At 41.2% G+C, this 20,331-nt stretch overlaps 1 protein-coding gene across 1 annotated transcript in view; it reads left to right on the top strand.

Annotated features, from left to right (window-relative positions):
• The window catches only part of CSNK2A1 (casein kinase 2 alpha 1), a 51,385-nt gene that overhangs the window by 14,090 nt on the left and 16,964 nt on the right, over positions 1 to 20,331 (top strand). Inside the window, exons 2-6 of the mRNA XM_058679930.1 lie at positions 10,345 to 10,552; positions 12,560 to 12,671; positions 17,375 to 17,476; positions 17,988 to 18,038; positions 19,710 to 19,769. Of these exons, the coding sequence (XP_058535913.1) occupies positions 10,452 to 10,552; positions 12,560 to 12,671; positions 17,375 to 17,476; positions 17,988 to 18,038; positions 19,710 to 19,769 (426 nt within the window). The 5' untranslated portion in view covers positions 10,345 to 10,451. The remainder of the gene's footprint in view (positions 1 to 10,344; positions 10,553 to 12,559; positions 12,672 to 17,374; positions 17,477 to 17,987; positions 18,039 to 19,709; positions 19,770 to 20,331) is intronic.

Below are 20,331 nucleotides of genomic sequence, written 5' to 3'. Positions count from 1 at the left end.
ACCTGGAAGAGCTCCTGGCTCCTGGCTTTGGATCGGCGCAGCACCGGCTGTTGCCATCACTTGGGAGTGATTCATCAGATGCAAGATCTTCCTCTCTGTCTCCGCTCCTCTCTGTATACCTGACTTTGTAATATAAATAAATCTTCCCAAAAAAAAGTGATCAGTGGAAATTCAAGAGCACTCACATAGTCTTTTGAATTGAAAACCAATCAGAATGTTGCCCTTGGTTCCAGCCTGTGTTCTGTTTTTGGCGAGTGTATGACAGCGCACCATATTAGCTGCTGTTTATTCATGGTCTGCAGGGAAGGAAGCAGTCCTGTCTGCGGTGTTTTTCCCTGTGCAGTGACACACCCAAGGCCAGATCTGGGTTTTAGTGGTTTCAGTGCAGTTGGTCCTGCAATCTCGAGATGCCTTATAAATCCAAAGTCCACTCTGGTGGAGCAGTGAACTGTTTGTGCAGCTCTGTCAAGGCTTCCAGATCCTCTGTCCACCTCATGGGTTGCTTTCATAGCCTGAATTGTTGTAAAAACTTACTGCTCCAACAAACATCTGTCACACCAACCCACTGGTTTCATGTCTTGAGAAGTGATAATATGAAATGAAATCATTTTATTTCTGCTATTATTCATGCAGTAATATTTTCATGTAAGAGAAAGACATCTTTAAAATCAGCTGCACATCATTAAGAGAACTTCCTAAAGTTTATGGAAAATGGATATAAAAGGTGTTTATTTTGGTGCAATATTTTGATGACACTTTTTCCCTTTTTTGAAGATTTATTAATTTCGAAGGTAGAATTAGGGAGGCAAGGGACAAAGGGAAAAATTATTCCGTATGCTATTTCACTCTCCAAATGGCTGCATTAGTTGGAGTTGAGCTGGTCCAAAGCCAGGAGCGTCTTCTGGGTCTCCTGTGTGAGTGCAGGGATGAAACCTTGGATACTTTCTCAGGTATTTTAGCAGAATGCTGGATTGGAAATGGAGCAGACATGACTCAGATTGGTATCAGTATGGGATACCAGCACCGTAGGTGCTGGCCCCCACAATAAAGTTTGGAAAGTTCTTCATTTATTTACTTGCAAGACAGAGAATGAGAAATTTTGTTAAGTGGTTTACTTTGCATATGTCAGGAGCCAAAACTGAATGCAGTTTTGTGACAGGGAGTCCTCATTGTGACAGGGACCCAGTACTTGAGTCCTTGCTGCTGCTTCCCATGGTATGTATTTGGCAGAAGTTTGAGTTGGGAGCTGCAGACAAGCCTGGAATCCAGGCCCTGTGGTTTGGGATGTGGGCATCCTAATATAGGCCTGAATGCCCACCCCAATGTATGCTTCAACCCAGTTTTCTACAGATTTTTATTCTAAAGTACTTTCCTATTCTTGTTCAGGAGAAACAGAAAACTTGCTGGTTCCTAAAGGGAGGGTAGCATTTGCCCCCACAAGCAGTATTGAAGGACATAAACAAAATGTAAAGTGGTGGGGATAGAATGGACATATTTAGTACCCATTGCTTTAAAAAATATTTGTAGTGGCTTGCACCTTAGCATAGTAGGCTTAAATAGTAGGGTTAAAGTATGGGTTTTGGGATTCGGGGAGCCTACCATGGAATTGAAGTCCCTTCCTTGCCACATGTCAGGGCTCTGTGTCAGTGTGATCATTTCAGTAGGCTCTGCCCTGTTTGTCCTACGGAGTCAGCATTCTTCCTGTCCACTAGAATGGCATTCCTAAATCTAACCTATCTTCAAAAGGTATGAAAATTGCTTGTGGACATATGTTGTAACCACCATAGTAATTTTAAAATGCTTAATTCTGAAGGAATTAACTTGATGATTTGCAAACACTATATTTCTCCTAAGAGTTATACTAATTAATTTTAGTGTCTGAATCTTGCCTGCAGCAATTATCCTATTGAGGTTAGTATAATGTTGGTCTTCTTTCTTTTCACATGTATTGGCATTCTCTCGTGAGGGAGACTTATTGTTAATATAGTATGGGTACATGGGGGTCTTGTTTGAGGCTGGAATCCAACAGTGCCCTTTCTTTCTTTCTTTCTTTCTTTCTTTTTTTTTTTTTGTTCAGATTGTTCCGGCTTTGACCATTGGTGCTCTTTTTTTGTTGTTTGTTTTGACATTTATTTATTTGACTTTTGAAAGTCAGCTGTCTGGTGGATCACTTTGCAAATGGTCACAGTGTACAAAGTTGGGTCAGTTCAAAGCTGGGAGTCGGGCTTCTTCTGGCTCTCCCATGTGACTGCAGGGGCCCAAGGACTTGAACCATCCTCTGCTGCTTTCCCAGTCCATAAGAAAGGAAGCTGCATGGGAAATGGAGGAGCTAGGACAGGAACTGGCACCCACATGGAATGCTGGTGCTTGAAGGTGGAGGATTAGGCAGTTGAGCCATTGTGCCCACCCGAAGCATTTTGCTTTGTGATCTCTTCAGAAGTGATTTTTTTATGAAGAATGGAGAAGAGAAAGACAAAGAATTGAAATAGTTAGGAATTATTAACTTGTTTTAAGCATGATCAGTAACAGTTGAGTAGTCTTTAATTTTGGAGGAAAAAGTTCTAGACCTTTTACATTCTTAAATTGACACGTCATTACAGACTTATGTTTTAGTGTTTTCATCTGAATGATTCCTATGCCGCCTTCAAAATTAACTTTACTGCTTTTTCCCTGACACTTTCTTCCAAACACTTTAGATGCTCTTTAAATATTCATTAAAAGAATGGTGGGTTAGAGGTGGTTTGAATACCTGGCAGTGCCTGCAAAGCACCATTCTTGGAAATATGGGTGACTGCCTGTTACAGTGGTCTGCTTGCTTTGTCTGAGAGCAGAGGTACTTTTCCAGGGCCTAGCAAAAAGGCTTCTGCCTGCCCATCTAGCCCACATTTCCTGTTAAATAGTATTCAGTAAATGCTTACTGACAGATTTCTGCTTTTGGTTTGAAAGGAAGAGAGCACTGGAAATTTTGAGCAACTATGGACATTTGAAATAAGTGATTCAGATACTATAGCTGCTTATTTTTTCCTGTTGGTTTGACCTTTGAGTCAGTGCCACTTTTTTTTTCAGTGCCACTTTTGTAAAGGCAAAAAGGCATTGTTTTAATTTTCATTTTTTAAATTAAATTTATTCATTGATTACATTGTGTTAATTTTCATTTATTTTAAAAGATTTATGTATTTTTATTGGAGAGACAGATTTACAAAGAGGAGGAGACACAAAGATCTTTTTTTTTAAAAAAGATTTTTTTTTTAATTTTTATTGGAAAGTCAGATATACAGAGGGGAGGAGAGACAGAGAGGAAGATCTTTCATTCGATGATTCGCTCCCCAAGTGAGCACAACGGCCGGTGCTCGCTGATCCGAAGCTGGGAACCAGGAACCTCTTCTTCCGGGTCTCCCACACGGGTGCAGAGTCCCAAGGCTTTGGGCCGTCCTTGACTACTTTCCCAGGCCACAAGCAGGGAGCTGGATGGGAAGCGGGGCAGCTGGGATTAGAACCGGCGTCCATATGGGATCCCGGGGCATTCAAGGCGAGGACTTTAGCCGCTAGGTCACACTGCCGGGCCCACAAAGAAAGATCTTCCACCTGCTGCTTTACTCCTCAAGTGGCCCCAAAGCCAGTACTAAGCTGATCCTAAGTCGGGAGCTTCTGGGTGCAGGGTCCCAAGGCTTTGGGCCGTCCTCCACTGCTTTCCCAGGCTGGATGGGAAGTGGGGAAGCAGGGACACGAACCAGTGCCCGTAAGGGATCCCAGCAATTGCAAGGCCAGGATTTATTCACTGAGCCATCACACCAGGCCCAGACATGTTTATTTGACTATGTCTTTGATCCTTTCTTCCGCACTGCGAGAGAGAATAGTTAATGCTTCCCTCAGTTTGTTCCATGAATCTTTTTCTTTTGAAAGATTTATTTATTTGTTTGAAAGAGTTCTAACAGAGACAGATTCTCCATGTACAGATTGCCGCAACAGCTGAAGCTTATTTGGCGTCTCCTACATGGATGCAGGGTCCCAACCACTTGGGCTATGTTCTGTGAGTTTTGTATGCCTCTTGCCAGTCCATACTCTTGCTTGCTCAGAATCAGAATCCATTCTCTGCAGCTGTGCTTAAGAAGTGTTTTCCTGTAAACAAAAAAGTCCTCCCCCAAGCATATGATCATTGCAGTCTAAGCACAGTCCTCATTTTTAAAGGTTTTCTTTGTTTTGTTTTTACTTTGTCTCATAGTAGATCACTATTAGGCCTCGAATTTTCTTTTCCTATTTTTAATAAAAGGATTTTAGCATTTAATTAACTTTTTTTTTTTTTTTTTTAAGAAAGTCAGAGCTGGTTCAGTCCCCAAAAAACTGGGCCACGTGGGAGTTAGTAGTGGGAACTCCTTCTGGTCTCATGCATGGCAGGGGCCCAAGTACTTGAACCTCCTTCTGCTACTTACCAGGTGCTGGGAGCTGAACTGGAAATGGAACAGCAGGAACTTGAACCATCACCTAGTTTTCTTTTGATTGCCAGATTGAGAAATGGGAATCACAGAATTGAAGGGATTATAATGAGATGTTTGCTAAAAGTGTATTCCGTTGATAACAATAGATTTATGTTTTGACAATGTGTACTTTAGCCCTATGGATTAGTTTTCATTTACTTAACATTTCATTAGAGTATAAGTCATAACGAAGCCAAGTAATTAGCCTTGTTGTGGCCTGATTCTTGCAGGGAAAATTAGGTTGACAAAGTACTTTTTCATGTGTTTCTGTTAGACTAAACGCTGAGCAAAAATAAAATTTAACCATGTCTTCAAACCAATTTCAGGGCTTTTAAAAAGGTAGCCTTAGTGAGCTGGAATTGTTGGCCATTCAAATGGCATATACTGCTGAAGTGAGCACCATATACTCTTATGTTTGTGTATGAAGAGTAAGAACTGAGTGAGATCATTTAAAATGGAAATAGTAAAGGTAACACTTTGTAAGTCAAATTTTTTCTTAAGGTATATATATATTATAAACATCGGATAGGAAAATTGATATTGAGAAGTCTGGCAGTTTTCCCCACTTCCAAATAAGCTGCTGTAAAAATTGAAAAAATAAAGGGTTCCCAATGTTTGATTTGAATTATTAGAGGAAGAAAACTCTTAATTATAATTATATAATTTAACAGAAGAAGCTTTAGTGTTGGGAAGTGGAAGCATGGGAGCAGTTACTTGAGCCCCTTTTCCAGTTCTGGTTGCGTACCAGATGACTTGAAGCGTACTTTGAAGGCAGCTCAATCTCCAAAAAGTAAAACAGCATTAATTTCATAAACAAGTTATTTCCAAAATAGAAAGTTTTGTACTAGATACTGTAAAAGTTAAAAGGTCATTCAGACTTTGGGAAACCAAAACAGGTATGTGCATATGCTGTAAGAACTGCGTCTGTTTTGAACTCTATGTTGACCTTCTGCGTCTGTGTTGACCCTTTGTGCCCTAATCAACTATGTACAGATTATTAAAAGAAAAGAACTGTGTCTGTCAGTAATGGAAAGACTTGGTTGTTTTCATGTTTGTGGTTTAGGGGAATGTGTGTGTGTTTCAGGTGGCTTCCAGGGAAGAATGAAGCCTTATTTTATAGTTACATGCACCCATGAGTTAGCCCTTAGCCACTGGAACCACAGCTCCTGTATTGCATTTTAAAGAAAACTGGGAGTAAAGATATGTTCCTGCTTGTTAGGTTTCAGAGAATCTATGATGTAAAAAAAAAAAAAAAAAAAAAAAAAAATCTAGTAATCATTTAGCATTACTTCACATCTCTTTTGGTGTGTTTTTTTTTTTTTTTTTAAGATTTATTTTTATTACAAAGTCAGATATACAGAGAGGAGGAGAGACAGAGAGGAGGAGAGACAGAGAAGAAGATCTTCCGTCCGATGATTCACTCCCCAAGTGAGCCGCAACGGGCCGATGCTGCGCCGATCCGAAGCTGGGAACCTGGAACCTCCTCCAGGTCTCCCACGCGGGTGCAGGGTCCTAAAGCTTTGGGCCATCCTCAACTGCTTTCCCAGGCCACAAGCAGGGAGCTGGATGGGAAGTGGAGCTGCCGGGATATGAACCGGCGCCCATATGGGATCCCGGGGCTTTCAAGGCGAGGACTTTAGCCACTAGGCCACGCCGCCGGGCCCTGTTTGGGTGTTTCTAATCCCTTTCTGGAAGATCTGAAGCCTGACGATTCTAGAGTCAGGGATTTGAACCCAGGACTCCACTACTTGTTTTATCACCTTATGGAATTTAGTTTCAAATTAGTAAATCTGCATTGATTTTGTGAGCTTCCAAAGCTGATAGGGAAAGGGCTCTGAGAACCCTGGACAAAGCGCACTAGAGAGAGCTTAATCGGAAGCTGGGCAGTCAGGGATCCAATCAGATGCGAGTGTCGCTGTGACTTAACTTACTGTGCCACAATGACTCCTAGAAATAATTTTTTCTTTTCTTTTTTTTTTTTTGAGATTTGAAAGGCAGAGCAACAGAGAAAGGGAGAGAAACACAAATCATCCTTTCATGGGTTTGCTGCCAAAATGGCCACGATAGCCAGAGCTAGGCCATACTAAATCCAAGAGCCAGGAGCTTATCCAGGTCTCCCACAAGGTGTGGCAAGGGCTCTAGGAATTGGGTCATCATTTGCTGCTTTTCCAGGTGCATTGGCAGGGAGCTAGCTCAGAAGCGGAACATTCAGGATGCCAGCTGGCATTCATGCAGGATGCTGGCTTTCCAAAGTATGGATTTAACCTGCAGCACCCTGCCAGCCCCTTGAATAGCTTTGTTTTCTGGCAGTTTTTTAAAGACATGAGAGCTAACTTCCAGCTTAAATACAGCCTTGGAAAGGCAGTTTATCATAGACAGATGTTTTAGAGGCCTTAAAGAATTTACAAATCTGTGACATAAATACAATTATCTGTGTTTCAAAGTCTGGCACCAGGCTGATTGGGTTTGATTTAAACTTCAATTACATCTATAAAATGGGAAGGATAGTAACTACCTGACCATGACCTTGTAAAGTAGCACCTGGTAGGTATATTGATTTATGATGCTGTGACAAAAATATCATGGTCATAAGGATCAAATTATGTTTCTAATCTTTGATCTGATATTGAAGAGTGTTTCTGGGTAAATTTCCCTCTTTAGGGGCTTCAGTGTTTTGTAATATTTTAAATTATTTTGGAAAATAATTTCATATTTATTAAGGAACAAAATTAAAATGGCATTAATGGGACACCAAAAGCGTAGACAGCAGACAAAACAACCTAGTTTAAAAAGAGCAGAAGCTTTGAGTAGGTATTTCTCCAAAGAAGATAAACAGATAACCAGTGAACACCTGAAAAAACACTCTCCATTGTTACTCATTAATAAGGATTTGTCAGCAAAATTAGAGTGAGATATCACTTCGTACTCATTAGTAATGTCAGTTGTCAAAATAGGTGTCCATTAAGGATTCAGAGAAACTAACCGTTGTGGACTGTTGGCGGTCATGTAAAATGATTCAGCCACTGTGGACAGCAGTATGACGGCTGCTCCAATCCAGTGCCTTGCTCATGGCCTGGGAAAAGCTGGGGAGGATGGCTCAAATGTTTGAGTCCCCACTACCCACCTGAGACCTGGATGGAGCTCCTGACTCCTGGCTTTGGCCTGGCTCTTTGCTGGCTGTTAAAGCCTAATATGTGGATTCTCTCTCTTCCTCCCTTGCTATATTTTTTTTCAAAATAAGTTAATTTTAATAAGTAAAGATGGTGTAGGCATTGTGGTTAAGCCATGTGTAGTGTAGCGTTGGCATCCCATATCAGATGCTAGATCAAATCCCAGGTGCTTCATTTAAAATCCAGTTTCCTGCTAATGCGCCTGTGAATCCACCCAAGTGCGTTTGTCCCTGCTGGCCCTGTGAGACTAGGACGGGTTCCTAGCTTCTGTTGTCTACTTGTACCAGACCCTCAGCCATTTGAGGGAGTAAGCAGCAGGTTGAAGAACTCTGCCAGTCTGCCTCTCAAATACATAAAGAATAAAATTTTAAGCAATTGTAAATCACTCAGTTCTGATTCAGATTTTCTTTGAAAACAGATATGCCTTTCAAAGGTCTACTCAGTATTACATAAATTCCCTAAATGATTTGGGTCCAAATGCAGTGAGATTGAAATTTCATGTATAACAAATCATTACTCTCTGGTTTGTCAGACATTAAAGTAAAACTGAGGTTTGTGCTGTGGGCGTGACTACTGTTAGAACCCCTGTGTGACTGTGGTAAGCTACTGAAAAGAAGGTACTGGGCCCAACTTAGTAGCATAGTGGCTAGCTAAAGTCTTCACCTTGCGTGAGCCAGAATCCCAAAAGGGTGCTGGTTCATGTTCCATCTCCCCTACTTCCCAATCAACTCCTTGCTTGTGGCGTGTGAAAGCAATAGAGGATGGTCCAAAGCCTTGGAACCCTGCACCCACATGGGAGACCCGGAAGAAGCTCCTGGCTTCGGATTGACTTAGCTCCAACTGTTGGTGCCACTTGGGGAATGAAATTACTGGGCCTCGCTCTCTGTATCGCCTTCTCTTTGTTAATATGCCTTTCAAGTAAAAATGAATCATTTTTTTCAAAGTACTGTTCTTGCCAATGTCTTGTAAAATGCGTTAGTTGTGTTAATACTGTGATATTTGTCCTCAGTGCCATGTTTGCTCTCAGATTGTCTTAGGAAGAACATCTAAAATTGCAAAAGTGATAGGCTTACAGAGTTTGATAAGGACCATTATCAGTTGATAACATGTATTTATTCTTACCTTTCTCTCCCTCCATCCCCATCCCCATTCCCTCCCTCCCTCCCTCCCTCCCTTTCTTCCTTCCTTCCTTCCTTTTCTTCCATCCTTCCTTCCTTCCTTTTCTTATTTATTTATTTATTTATTTATTTATTTAATTTTTCTGCTGCTGGTTCACTTGCCGCATAGCCTCAAGGGCTTGGACTGAGTCACTCCAAAACCAGGAGCTAGCAACTTCTTCCAGATCTCCCATGTTTATGGAAAGGGCCTAAACATGTAGAAATAGATTAGCTAGGGCCCGGCGGCGTGGCCTAGCAGCTAAAGTCCTCGCCTTGAAAGCCCCGGGATCCCATATGGGCGCCGGTTCTAATCCCGGCAGCTCCACTTCCCATCCAGCTCCCTGCTTGTGGCCTGGGAAAGCAGTTGAGGACGGCCCAATGCTTTAGGACCCTGCACCCGCGTGAGAGACGTGGGAAGAGGTTCCAGGTTCCCAGCTTCGGATCGGCACGCATCGGCCTGTTGCGGCTCACTTGGGGAGTGAATCATCGGACGGAAGATCTTCCTCTCTGTCTCTCCTCCTCTGTGTATATCTGGCTGTGATAAAAATGAATAAATCTTTAAAAAAAAAAAAAGAAATAGATTAATTAAAACATGATCCAGCATCCATATGCGATGCTGGCATTGCAGGTTGTGGCTTTATCAGTTTTCTACAGTGCTTGCCCCCAGTATGTGCATTTCTTGTGTTTGGGTGTTTTGTTTTGTTTTTTTGTTTTTTTCCCTATGTTAGAGGAAGTAGTGCTTGAGCTGTGTCCATTGTATACAAATAGACTTGGGATACATGCATTTATTAAAATGTAGGAGGTGGACCCGGTGTGATAGCCTAATGGCTAAAATCCTCATCTTGCACACGCCAGGATCCCATTTGGAAGCAGGTTCATGTCCCGGCTGTCCTGCTTGCCATCCAGCTCCCTACTCGTGGCCTGGGAAAGCAGTTGAGGATGGCCCAAGACTTTGGGAACCTGCACCTGCGTGGGAGACCCAGAAGAAGCTCCTGGCTTCGGATCGGCCACTTAAACAGTGAATCAGCAGACAGAAGGTCTTCCTCTCTGTCTCTCCTCCTCTTTGTAAATATGACTTTCCAATAAAATTAATTAGAACCTTAAAAAAAGAAAAGGAGAGCCAGGGGTCTGTTGGAAGCCATTTGTATTTGCAAAATGTTTTTTTTTTTTTTCTTGCCATACAATCTTATAAGTAATCCTTGGGAGCTACTGCCATAGCATAATTCGTTAAACCTGCCTGAGATGTTGGCATGCCATATGCGCCCTGGTTAGAATCCCAGCTGATGATGTGCCTGGGAAAGCAATGAAAGATAACCCCTCTACCCACGTTAGAGCCCTGGGGGTAGGACCCAGGCTCCTAACTTCTGGCTTCAGACTGGCCCAGTTCTGGCCTTTGTGGCTTTTTGGGAAGTGAACCAGCAGATGAAGAGTCTCTTTCTGTCTTTCCTTGTCTCCATGAATCGGCCTTTCAAATAGCAATAAATTAAAACAAACAAACAAAAAGAAAGTAATCCTTGGTCTTTGTGCGTTTTGTTTCTACAGTTTGAAGAAGATCTGAAACAAGGTTCTACCCCCTCTACTGCCTCCAAAAACGGTGACCACCAGATCTTCAAATATCAAGTCCAGCTTTGCCTGCCAACCTGTCTGACATGTCGGGACCCGTGCCAAGCAGGGCCAGAGTTTACACAGATGTTAATACGCACAGACCCCGAGAGTATTGGGATTATGAGTCACATGTGGTGGAATGGGGGTAATTATTTCTGTTTTACTTGATTGAACTCACCTTTGGATTTGTTGAACAATCATGTCAGGAAAACCTTGACTACATGTGTAAACCTCAAGGTCTAGGCCTAGTTTGTTTTCTTCTTTTGAAACTTTTGGCTTGTGCAGTGAATAAACAGGTGTTGCTTTAGCAGAACTACAGGTTTCTCTGATTTATGTGTTCTAAGGACATTGCAGATAGATAAGAATTAATATTGGAGAGACTTTGAAAACAGCAAACATTCACATGAAGTAATTTTGATGTCAGAAGTGTCACCTCTTTCTGATGTGAGGGAAAATTAAATCCTTAAGTGTTTGTTGTCAAGAGATTAGGCGTATGTAATAAGGAATTCAGCCTGTATTCTGTCTTGAACAGTTGCAGTATTGAACAGCTGTGTTTGCCCATCTAATTTTCTATGCAGACTTATTTAGATATTTTCATTTCCTGTTTTAAAGTGATATACATTCAGTTAATTAGAATCATATTTTTGTAATAAAGGCATTTTTCTTATTCAGGCACAAAGCAACTTAAAAACTCATTAATGCTTATAGCTCCTGTATACTGTAAATCCGATCTGACTGTATTTGATTTCTATAGGCTATAAGTGGTTAGAAAGACTGGCTCCTGGAGTGAGTTGTTGAATCTCTGCCACCCACACGGGAGACCTGGATTGCATCCCCAGCTCCTGACTGGCTTGGACTAGCCCCAGCCATGTGGGCATTTAAGGAATGAACTAGCAGATCAGAGCTATTTGTCTTTCACACATCTGTCTCCTCAACCTTGCTCCCAAAATGAGTAAAATTGTTTAACATTTATTTATTTACTTGAAAGGCCAAACAACCAAGGAAAGAGGAAGGGAGATTAGGAAGGAAAGAGATCTTCCATGCTCTGGCTCACCCCTCAAATGACTGCAGCAGCCAGGATTTTCATCTTGATCTCCCATGTGCATGGCAGAAGCCGGAGGAGTTGGACCATCTTCTGCTGCTTTCCCAGGCCTGACATTAGGAGAGCGCTGGATAGGTAGCTGAACAGTCAGGACTTGAGCTGGTGTGCCAGTATGGTTGCTAGTGTCGCAAGTTTTTGTGTTACAATGCTGACCCCTAAATAATTTTTTTTTTTAAGAAATGACTATTTCCTGAAACTGGCATAGGGTGTATTTTTAATCAGTGAGTAAGCTGTCTCTGCCTGAAGGGGTAAAGATGCCATCAAACAGCAGTTGGACAGTGTTAATAAATATTGTCACTGCATGTGGTCTGACAGTACCTCAATGTCAGAAACTTTGTTTACTAAGAAATTTGAATCATTATCTTCAAATTCAGTGCTGTACACTTAGTCCTGCTTAAATAGCACTCAACAGCTCATGGATGGTTTTGGTATGGTAGGAATTGGTTGCTGGCGTTTGGTTTGAGGACCCGCCACAAGAAGAAAACGCAACTAGAAGTACAAGTGTCCTGTTCAAGGAATTGAGTGTTTGTCATTCTTCAGAGTAAAGTATTTTAAGTTGCAAGTAGGGCTAAGGGAAACTGTTGTTTTCCTTATTCCTTCCCTCAGTTTATTACCTCTAGTGTTGCTTATTGGTCTTGGGGTGTGGGCAGAAGTAGAGGATGTGAGTCCTAACAGTGATTCATGAGATAAGGTGTGATTGGTAGTTTTATTATGTGGGCTGTCCTCAAAGGCTGCCTTGCAGGGCAAGCAGGAGATGAAGCCTATGTATTTGAAAAGTACTTTTGTACAGAGAGATCCATTAGAAACCAGCTATTTCCAAAATGTGTCTGAACTGAAATAATCCTAAAATATTTAGAGTTCCTGCTGAGTGCCGTTGTTATGCCAGGCCCCATTCTTGAAGGGAATGATGTCTTGTTGAAGACAACCATAACCTTAATAGAAATTATTATTTTCCTTAACTGCAATTGATGAATAGAGTTTTATGTTGAAATGGTAGTTGATAATACAGATTTTTTTCAAATCATGTGTCTATGACCTTTTTGTCCGTAGAAATCAAGATGACTACCAACTGGTTCGAAAATTAGGCCGGGGTAAATATAGTGAAGTATTTGAAGCCATCAACATCACAAATAATGAAAAAGTTGTTGTTAAAATTCTCAAGGTGAGTACAAGAAGAGAAGGAGATTAATTTGAAAAGCATTTAGAATGTAGATCTTTAAAAATAATAATGCTGTCTTTTTAGAAATGAAGGATTTGTTGAGTACTCTTGGCCCTTTATTCTGTTAATGTCCTGTGAAATCAGTAGAATAGGTTTTACACATTTGACAGTTCAGGAAGTTAAGGCAAAAGAACTGATTTTCTCATGTCAAACAAGTCATATGTTAAATTGTGGCAGAATAACAGTAAAAGTTTAGTCTCCTCTCTTCTGTGTCTTGCCTGATACTCCGTTACCTGCCCTTCAAACTATCCCATGCTTTTGTGTTCAGTAGATAAATCATTGCCATACTTTATAAGAATAAGTTGCAAATGTAGGCCTCAAAGAGGTGAACAGATAACATTAGTGAAATTTTTGTGGTATATTTGACTGTGCTTAGTTGAAGTGAGTGGTAGGCAGTGTGACAAAGTTATTACTTCTTCAAAGGGAGGAAGCTGCTCTCAACTCGGGCTATACTAAACTCACTGTGGCTTGACTACAGAATAACTGAGAAAATGCAGTATTATATTGCAATTTTACAGAATCTGTTTTGATTTATATCAGTTCTGGTTTTCAGAGAAACCAGAAATTTATGTTTGCATCTGAATTCTGATTCTTTAAACATTAGCTCAAGATTCTGAAAAATCACTACAGTGACCAAATTTGGCTAATGAGTAGCTTGTAATTTAATTATGAATGTACTGCGTTGGCATGTATTGGGAAATTTACATATAGTTTCTTACTGTGGGAACTTTTCCATATTTGACAGAACAGGGGACATTGTGATGCTTTAGTTGGCTAATCCTCTACCTGCAAGCGTTGGCATCCCATATGATCACTGGTTTATATCCCAGCTGCTCCACTTCCCATCCAGCTCCCTGCTTGTGGCCTGGGAAAGCAGTTGAAGACGACCCAAAGTCTTGGTTCCCTACATCTGCGTGGGAGACCCAGAAGAAGCTCCTGGCTTAGCTCTGGTTATTAGAGTCATTTATGGAGTGAACTAACAGATGGAAGATCTTTTTCTTTGCCTCTCCTCCCTGTAAATCTGCCTTTCCAATTAAAAAAAAATATGACATCACTTGCCACTTGGTGACTTTACGGGGGGGGAAAGACGTAGATGTTCTCAGATTTTCCCAATCTGCATACTTCAACTGCCTCAGTAATGTGTATTTTAACTACTTGGTAGCCATTTCAAAAGCTATGTGCATAAATTAAAAGAAAAATATATATTCTTTTAAAAACATTTGTTTAAGAGGTATATAGTGACAGAGATCTTCGTCTGCTGGTTTGCACCACAGATGACTGAGGATCTGGCCTGGACCAGGCCACAGCTGGGAACCAGGAGCTTCATCTTGGTCTCATGCGTGCCACAAGGCCTAGGTGCATCTGCTGTTCCGCAGGCACATTACCAGGGAGGTGGATCCGAAGTGCAGCAACCTGCACTGTGGTACGGGATGTGATATCCCAAGTGATGGCTTAACTGGCTGTACCTTATTAATAGCCCCTGAAATTATTTCTTCTTTTTTTTTTTTTTAATTTATGTATTAATTACATTGTATTATGTGACACAGTTTTATAGGTACTGGGATTCCCCCCACCCCTCCCCTATCCCTCCCGAAATTATTTCTGTGTAATCATAAATAGTTAATACTGGGATGTGTAGACCTGATATAGTCACTGTATTACTTCTCGAGTATTAGGAGCAGTTTGGAAATTATCCTTGTTTACTCTTCCACCTAGTATTTATTTATTTATTTATTATCTAGTATTTGCTTTTTATCACACCAATCACTAAAAACAGCTTTGAAACACTATGCCCTGAAGGTGAATTTAGAGCATTCATGCTGGTTGTGTATTGGTGTATGGTGAATACTGATTTGTTTGTTATCTTCAAGAATGATTCTTTTGTGACCCTTTTTAATATCCTGGGGTCCTCTACACACCATTTACAAAGCAGAGTTTAAGTATTTGACTCTGGTTTGTCACATACACAGAGAGCTGGGGGGACTGTTAAGAGTGGGTAAAACCACTGCCTGACATGACATCCCATATGATCATTTTTTTTTTTTTTATACAATTTCTTTTTTTAAAGATTTATTTATTTTATTACAAAGTCAGATATACAGAGGAGGAGAGACAGAGAGGAACATCTTATGTCCGATGAGTCACTCCCCAAGTGAGCCGCAACGGCCGGTGCTGCGCCGATCCGAAGCCGGGAACCAGGAACCTTCTCTGGGTCTCCCACGCGGGTGCAGGGTCCCAAAGCATTGGGCCGTCCTCGACTGCTTTCCCAGGCCACAAGCAGGGAGCAGGATGGAAAGTGGAGCTGCCGGGATTAGAACCGGTGCCCATATGGGATCCCGGGGCGTTTAAGGTGAGGACTTTAGTCTCTAGGCCACGCCGCCGGGCCCGCCATATGATCATTTTTTAGTTCGAGCTACTCCAGCTCCATGCTAATGTGCCTGAGAAATCAACTAAAAATGGCCCAGGTGGTTGGTTCCCTGAAGCCACGTGAGAGATCTGGAAAAAAAAAAAAAAGCAACTTGGATTTCTGGCTTCTGTCTTGTTGCAGTCATCTGGTGATTGGACTGGTGGAGGGATTGGAAATCAGAACACTTAGATTTTGGTATAGAAGTAATTAGCCACGGTGGTTCTTTTAACTCGTCTTAAGATGCCTTTGTTCATCTGTGAAAAGAAGATCATCTTGGCATTACTTACCATTCTCAGGTTTTTTAGAAAGCCCAAACACAAAGTTATTTATGGAATCATCAGTGTGGCTATTCTTTGGAGAAGTTCTGTGGACACAGGCTTTTGGCAGGCTGGTTGCCACGTGGGACTTCGGCACCTCATACTCCAGCCTCTAGGTGTGAGCCTCAGCCCACTTGGCTCTAGTTTGTGTTGATGCGCATTCTGGGAGGCAGGAGATGATGTCTTGATTACTTTCCTTCAGCCTCCTACATAGGAGACTTGAATGAGTTCCAGACTGGCCTAGACCTGGCTGTCGCGGGCATTGTGGAGTGAACCGGCAGACGGGAGATTTTTCTCTGTCCCCTTCTACCTTTTAAGTAAATAAGTTAAAAACTTTTCAAAAATTAACAAAGAAAAAAAGTGTCTAATAGGATGATATGAGGACAGATGGATAATCGAGTAGGTGATAGCATTATTTATGTGAAAGATACAAATAGTGGATTTGTAGGCTAAAAGAAGTTAGTTAGGTAGGAAAAGGTTCCTGAAACTGGTTTCAGACTAAATGGGAAAAGGATTTGGAGTGAATGGGGAAGGCAAGCATACTCTAGAACGTACCGAGATATCAAAGAAAGCAAGCAAGGATATGCTGTAAGGAGGGGCAAACTGCCCTAAATTTCAAAGAATTATTGTAGAAGTTGATAAATTAGATTGTTGGTAATTTTTAATATTGTTTTACATATGGAATTGGTAAAATTTTGGATACATTCATTAAAATCGATGCTGATTTTACTTTTTGACATAACTACTTGAGCATTTAAAATACAATAATCCAAAACAGGTTCATACTTGTGAACCTGTTTTAGATTATTCAGAAGACAGTGTTGGTGAAAGCAGTACACTTGGACCAAGGGCATTCTCAGAAAAGTGAAGAGGAATTCTGAACTGGAACAGATGTGGAGAGGATAGGTGGAGAAGACAAAGAGATGTGATAGATGTACTCTAGAAGTTGATAAAAGTATCAGTGAGAATAGTGTTCTTCCAAGTTATCACAGTGTGTGTCCCATATCAGCGTATTCTGATGGCTTTTCAAATACCTCCTTTGACTCTTGGGCTGGGTATTTTTGTTACTTACTTTTTATTGTCATGGGAGACTTAGAGAAATTACAAATTGCACATTGCAAACCACACCCTAAGCAGTCTGACTTCAAGATCCATGTTTCCACACACAGGCTGTGCAACAATGGTTGGTCTAGCTTTGCTTGTGGCCCTGATTCCCTTACCTCTGTAGAGTGTTAGAGATTTAGAGGAAGGATTGGAAAGGGCCTGTGTACTACCGTACTTGATAAAAATTTTCAAAATACACTTTCAAATTGCCATTTTAAAGTATCAGTTGTAAGCTTTTAAAATATTAACATAGTGAAGCTGATGTTTGAAATTAATTGCCAATTCTGAGATACTCTGTCTTTGGAGTGGACATTTTTTCCCTTTTCTTTTTAAAGATTTACTTATTTTTATTGGAAAGGAAGATATACAGAGAGGAGAGACAGAGAGGAAGATCTTCCGTCCGATGAGTCACTCCCCAAGCAGCCGCAATGGCTGGAGCTGAGCCAATCCGAAGCCAAGAGTCAGGAACTCTTTCCAGGTCTCCCACATGGGTGCAGGGTTCCAAGGATCTGGGCCATCCTCGACTGCTTTCCCAGGCCACAAGCAGGGAGCTGGATGGGAAGCAGGGCTGCCGGGATTAAACTGGTGCCTTTTTTTGATCCCAGCGCATGCAAGGTGAGGATTTTAAACACTACGCTGTCACGCGGGCCCCATTTTTTCTCTTTGACTTTCTAAGTACCTATACAATGACTGGCACAGTGCTAGAAGGGCATTCACAGGTGAGACTGACACAGTTCCTTTTAGAAGCCCAAATGTAGACCATATATATGTATTACACTGCCTGTTGAGATATGCTAATTTTTGTCAACTCTTTTCAGCCAGTAAAAAAGAAGAAAATTAAGCGTGAAATAAAAATTTTGGAGAATTTGAGAGGAGGACCCAACATCATTACACTGGCAGACATTGTCAAAGACCCTGTGGTGAGTATAATAATTGTGTTAGCAGGGCCCACCAGGGCTGAGTTTGTGTTTAGCCTGGAGCACAACTGGCCTCCTGTTCCCCCCACCCTCACCATAAGTCCTGCTTTAAAAGTGCTTAATTAGATATACCATTTATCTAGCTTGGGTCTTTCTTTCAAAGAGACCTCCACCCACAGACTATTTCTTATTCTTCTAGGCTAAGAGACTGATAGCACTGGAAACAGAAATGTGTTAATCCATTTTGCAAACTCAGGTCCGGTGCCGATGGGCGATGGGCGCATTGTCGGGCTGCCTAGAGCCTGGTGAGACTTCAGCTCCATGTCTTCTGTTTGAAATCCACCCCAAAATGGCCTACGTGTGGTGATCAGAGCGGGGAGGGCTTGTAGCATTAGAGGGTTTCTTACAACTGAGACGAGGACTGCCAAATGCACTACACAGCATCCGCAAACATTTTGCCCATTAGACCTGCTAGGGCTATTGCTAATGTGTGTTTTCTTTTTCTTTCCCCTAGTCACGAACCCCTGCCTTGGTTTTTGAACACGTAAACAACACAGACTTCAAGGTATAATATATCACCAGCCGTTTCAAGCTGTTGGGTTTAAGGCTATATTGAAATCCTTTGAAGATGATAGTGTTAGTTTGGAAAAAAGAAATTATTACCAAAAAAAAAAAAAAGATTTTTTCTAAGATTTATTTATTCAAGAGGAAAAGAGAGGTCTTCCAGCTGCTGGTTCATAACAGGCAGATTTGGGGTGGGTCAAAAACTACAAACTTCATTTTGGGTATCCCTCATGGGTAGCAGGGCCCCAAGTATTTGAGCCAGCTGCTGCTTCCCTCAGTACATGGGAGAAGAGTTGCTGGGACTTGAAGTGGCACTGCAACAGGGGATGCCTCTGTCACAAGTGGTGGCTTAACCCACCGTGTCACAATGCAGGTCCAATGGTTTTAAACTTTAGGATAGAAAAGCTTCTGTACAACTAGTGCACACTTTCTGCATGTTAGTGTTTGGGATTTTGTTTAGTGCTAATTGTAACGGACGGTCTTGTTCACCTCTTGCCATGTTTACTACTTACTTGGGTTTCTATTGTCTGACCTAATGAAGGCACTAGCATATGTTCGCTTAGAAGCTGACCATACAATTCGCTGTAAAACAGCAGTGTCCAAGAAGGGATGCACTGTGTGTATGATAGTACAGACTATTTATTCCTTAGGGTGCCTCAGAAACACTGGGCCGTAGATCTTTTTTTTTTTTTTTTAGATTTATTTTATTTTTTATTACAAAGTCAGATGTACTGAGAGGAGGAGAGATAGAGAGGAAGTGGAGCTGCCAGGATTAGAACCAACGGCCATATGGGATCAAGGCGAGGACCTTAGCCACTAGGCCACGCTGCCGAGCCCTGGGCCATAGATCTTTAAAATGGGGGAATAAAGAAGGATGATGTTAAATTCTGCTATGACACAAACCTGTACAAACCTGAGTCTCCATCCATTCTTTGACCTCCTTAGTTCAAATAATTCACATTCCAGAATAGAAGATTGTAGGCACTAAGTCCTGGAATACAAGTTGTAAAGGTATTTGACTAACCTTTACACCAGTCCAGTATCTAGAATGTAGTATATCAATTAATGGGTAGATTATTTGGCTGAGATGGAAGAGGAACTATTTTTGGAATCAGAATGATAACTTTAAAATCCTTGTTAAGGGACACTACTAAAAATTTAAAGATACATACATATTTTAAAATGCTACTTTTTGGAACCTGGATAAACATACATAACTTTTCACAAAGTTTACTTCTAACATTGGTTATACAGGCCTGGCATAATACCATCTACATCCTGTGGTAATCTATAATGCTGACTCTGCAAACTGTAGATTGGTTGTGGGTTGGTTCCCTGCTGAGGAGGCTGTGTATTTGGCCAAGGTGCCTTTGAAAATGTCTAAAGAGAATATGAAGCAAAAGGAATTGTGTGGTATCAGTACATGTTACACATAACAAAATCTCTAGTTTTCTCCCAACAGTGTGTTTTTGCTTCAGTAATCTGTCAGTAGTCACTATTAACACAAAAGTAATTAAATATCCAAAGTGAAAGTTATGTTGGAGAAATGAGCACATTTTGGGGTAATGGCCAATGAACCAAGTCTTTACTTACATTACTACCAATAAGAATGGGAAATTTCCTTCCAGTCAGAATTGTTTGATGACTCAAATGTCACATTTGTCTTTAACAGCAATTGTACCAGACGTTAACAGACTATGATATTCGATTTTACATGTATGAGATTCTAAAGGTAAGAGAATCTTAGATACTAAATATCTTGAATTTCATTTTCTCTTTGTTAAAGTTCAAATGGTAGAAAAGCCAGTGAATTAACTTTATAAAGTATGTTGAGAGAAGTGAAACCAGTGGGAAAAAAAAGCGCCTGTGAAAGAAGGAACTGCTACGTAACAGCATTTGCAATTACAGTATCAGAACCCTTGTACTAGTGTAAGTGTCTAATAGGAGCATGGCTTAGAACTTTTTTCTTTTTTAAGACTTATTGATTTATTTGTAAGTCTGAGTTGAAGAGAGGGAGAAGCAGAGATCTTTCGGCTTCTGGATCACTCCCCAGATAGCTTCAGTGACCAGGGCTGAGCTAGGCTGCAACCAGGAGCCATCAACTTCATCTGGGTCTTTAGTCTGGCGGCAGGCGCTTTCGCTTTCCCAGGCCGTTAGCAGGGGACTGGATCAGAAGTGGCCCAGGACAAGAACCGGTGCCCATATAGGATCCTGGTGTTGAGCTAGTGACTTTGCTGGCCCTAGTTAGGATGTTTGAAAAATAGCTAAGACTGACCTCTTAACAAATGTTTGTA

Source organism: Ochotona princeps, chromosome 22 (genome assembly GCF_030435755.1).
Source record: "Ochotona princeps isolate mOchPri1 chromosome 22, mOchPri1.hap1, whole genome shotgun sequence".
Taxonomy (NCBI): domain Eukaryota; kingdom Metazoa; phylum Chordata; class Mammalia; order Lagomorpha; family Ochotonidae; genus Ochotona; species Ochotona princeps.
This window is presented reverse-complemented; position numbering and strand designations above follow the sequence as displayed.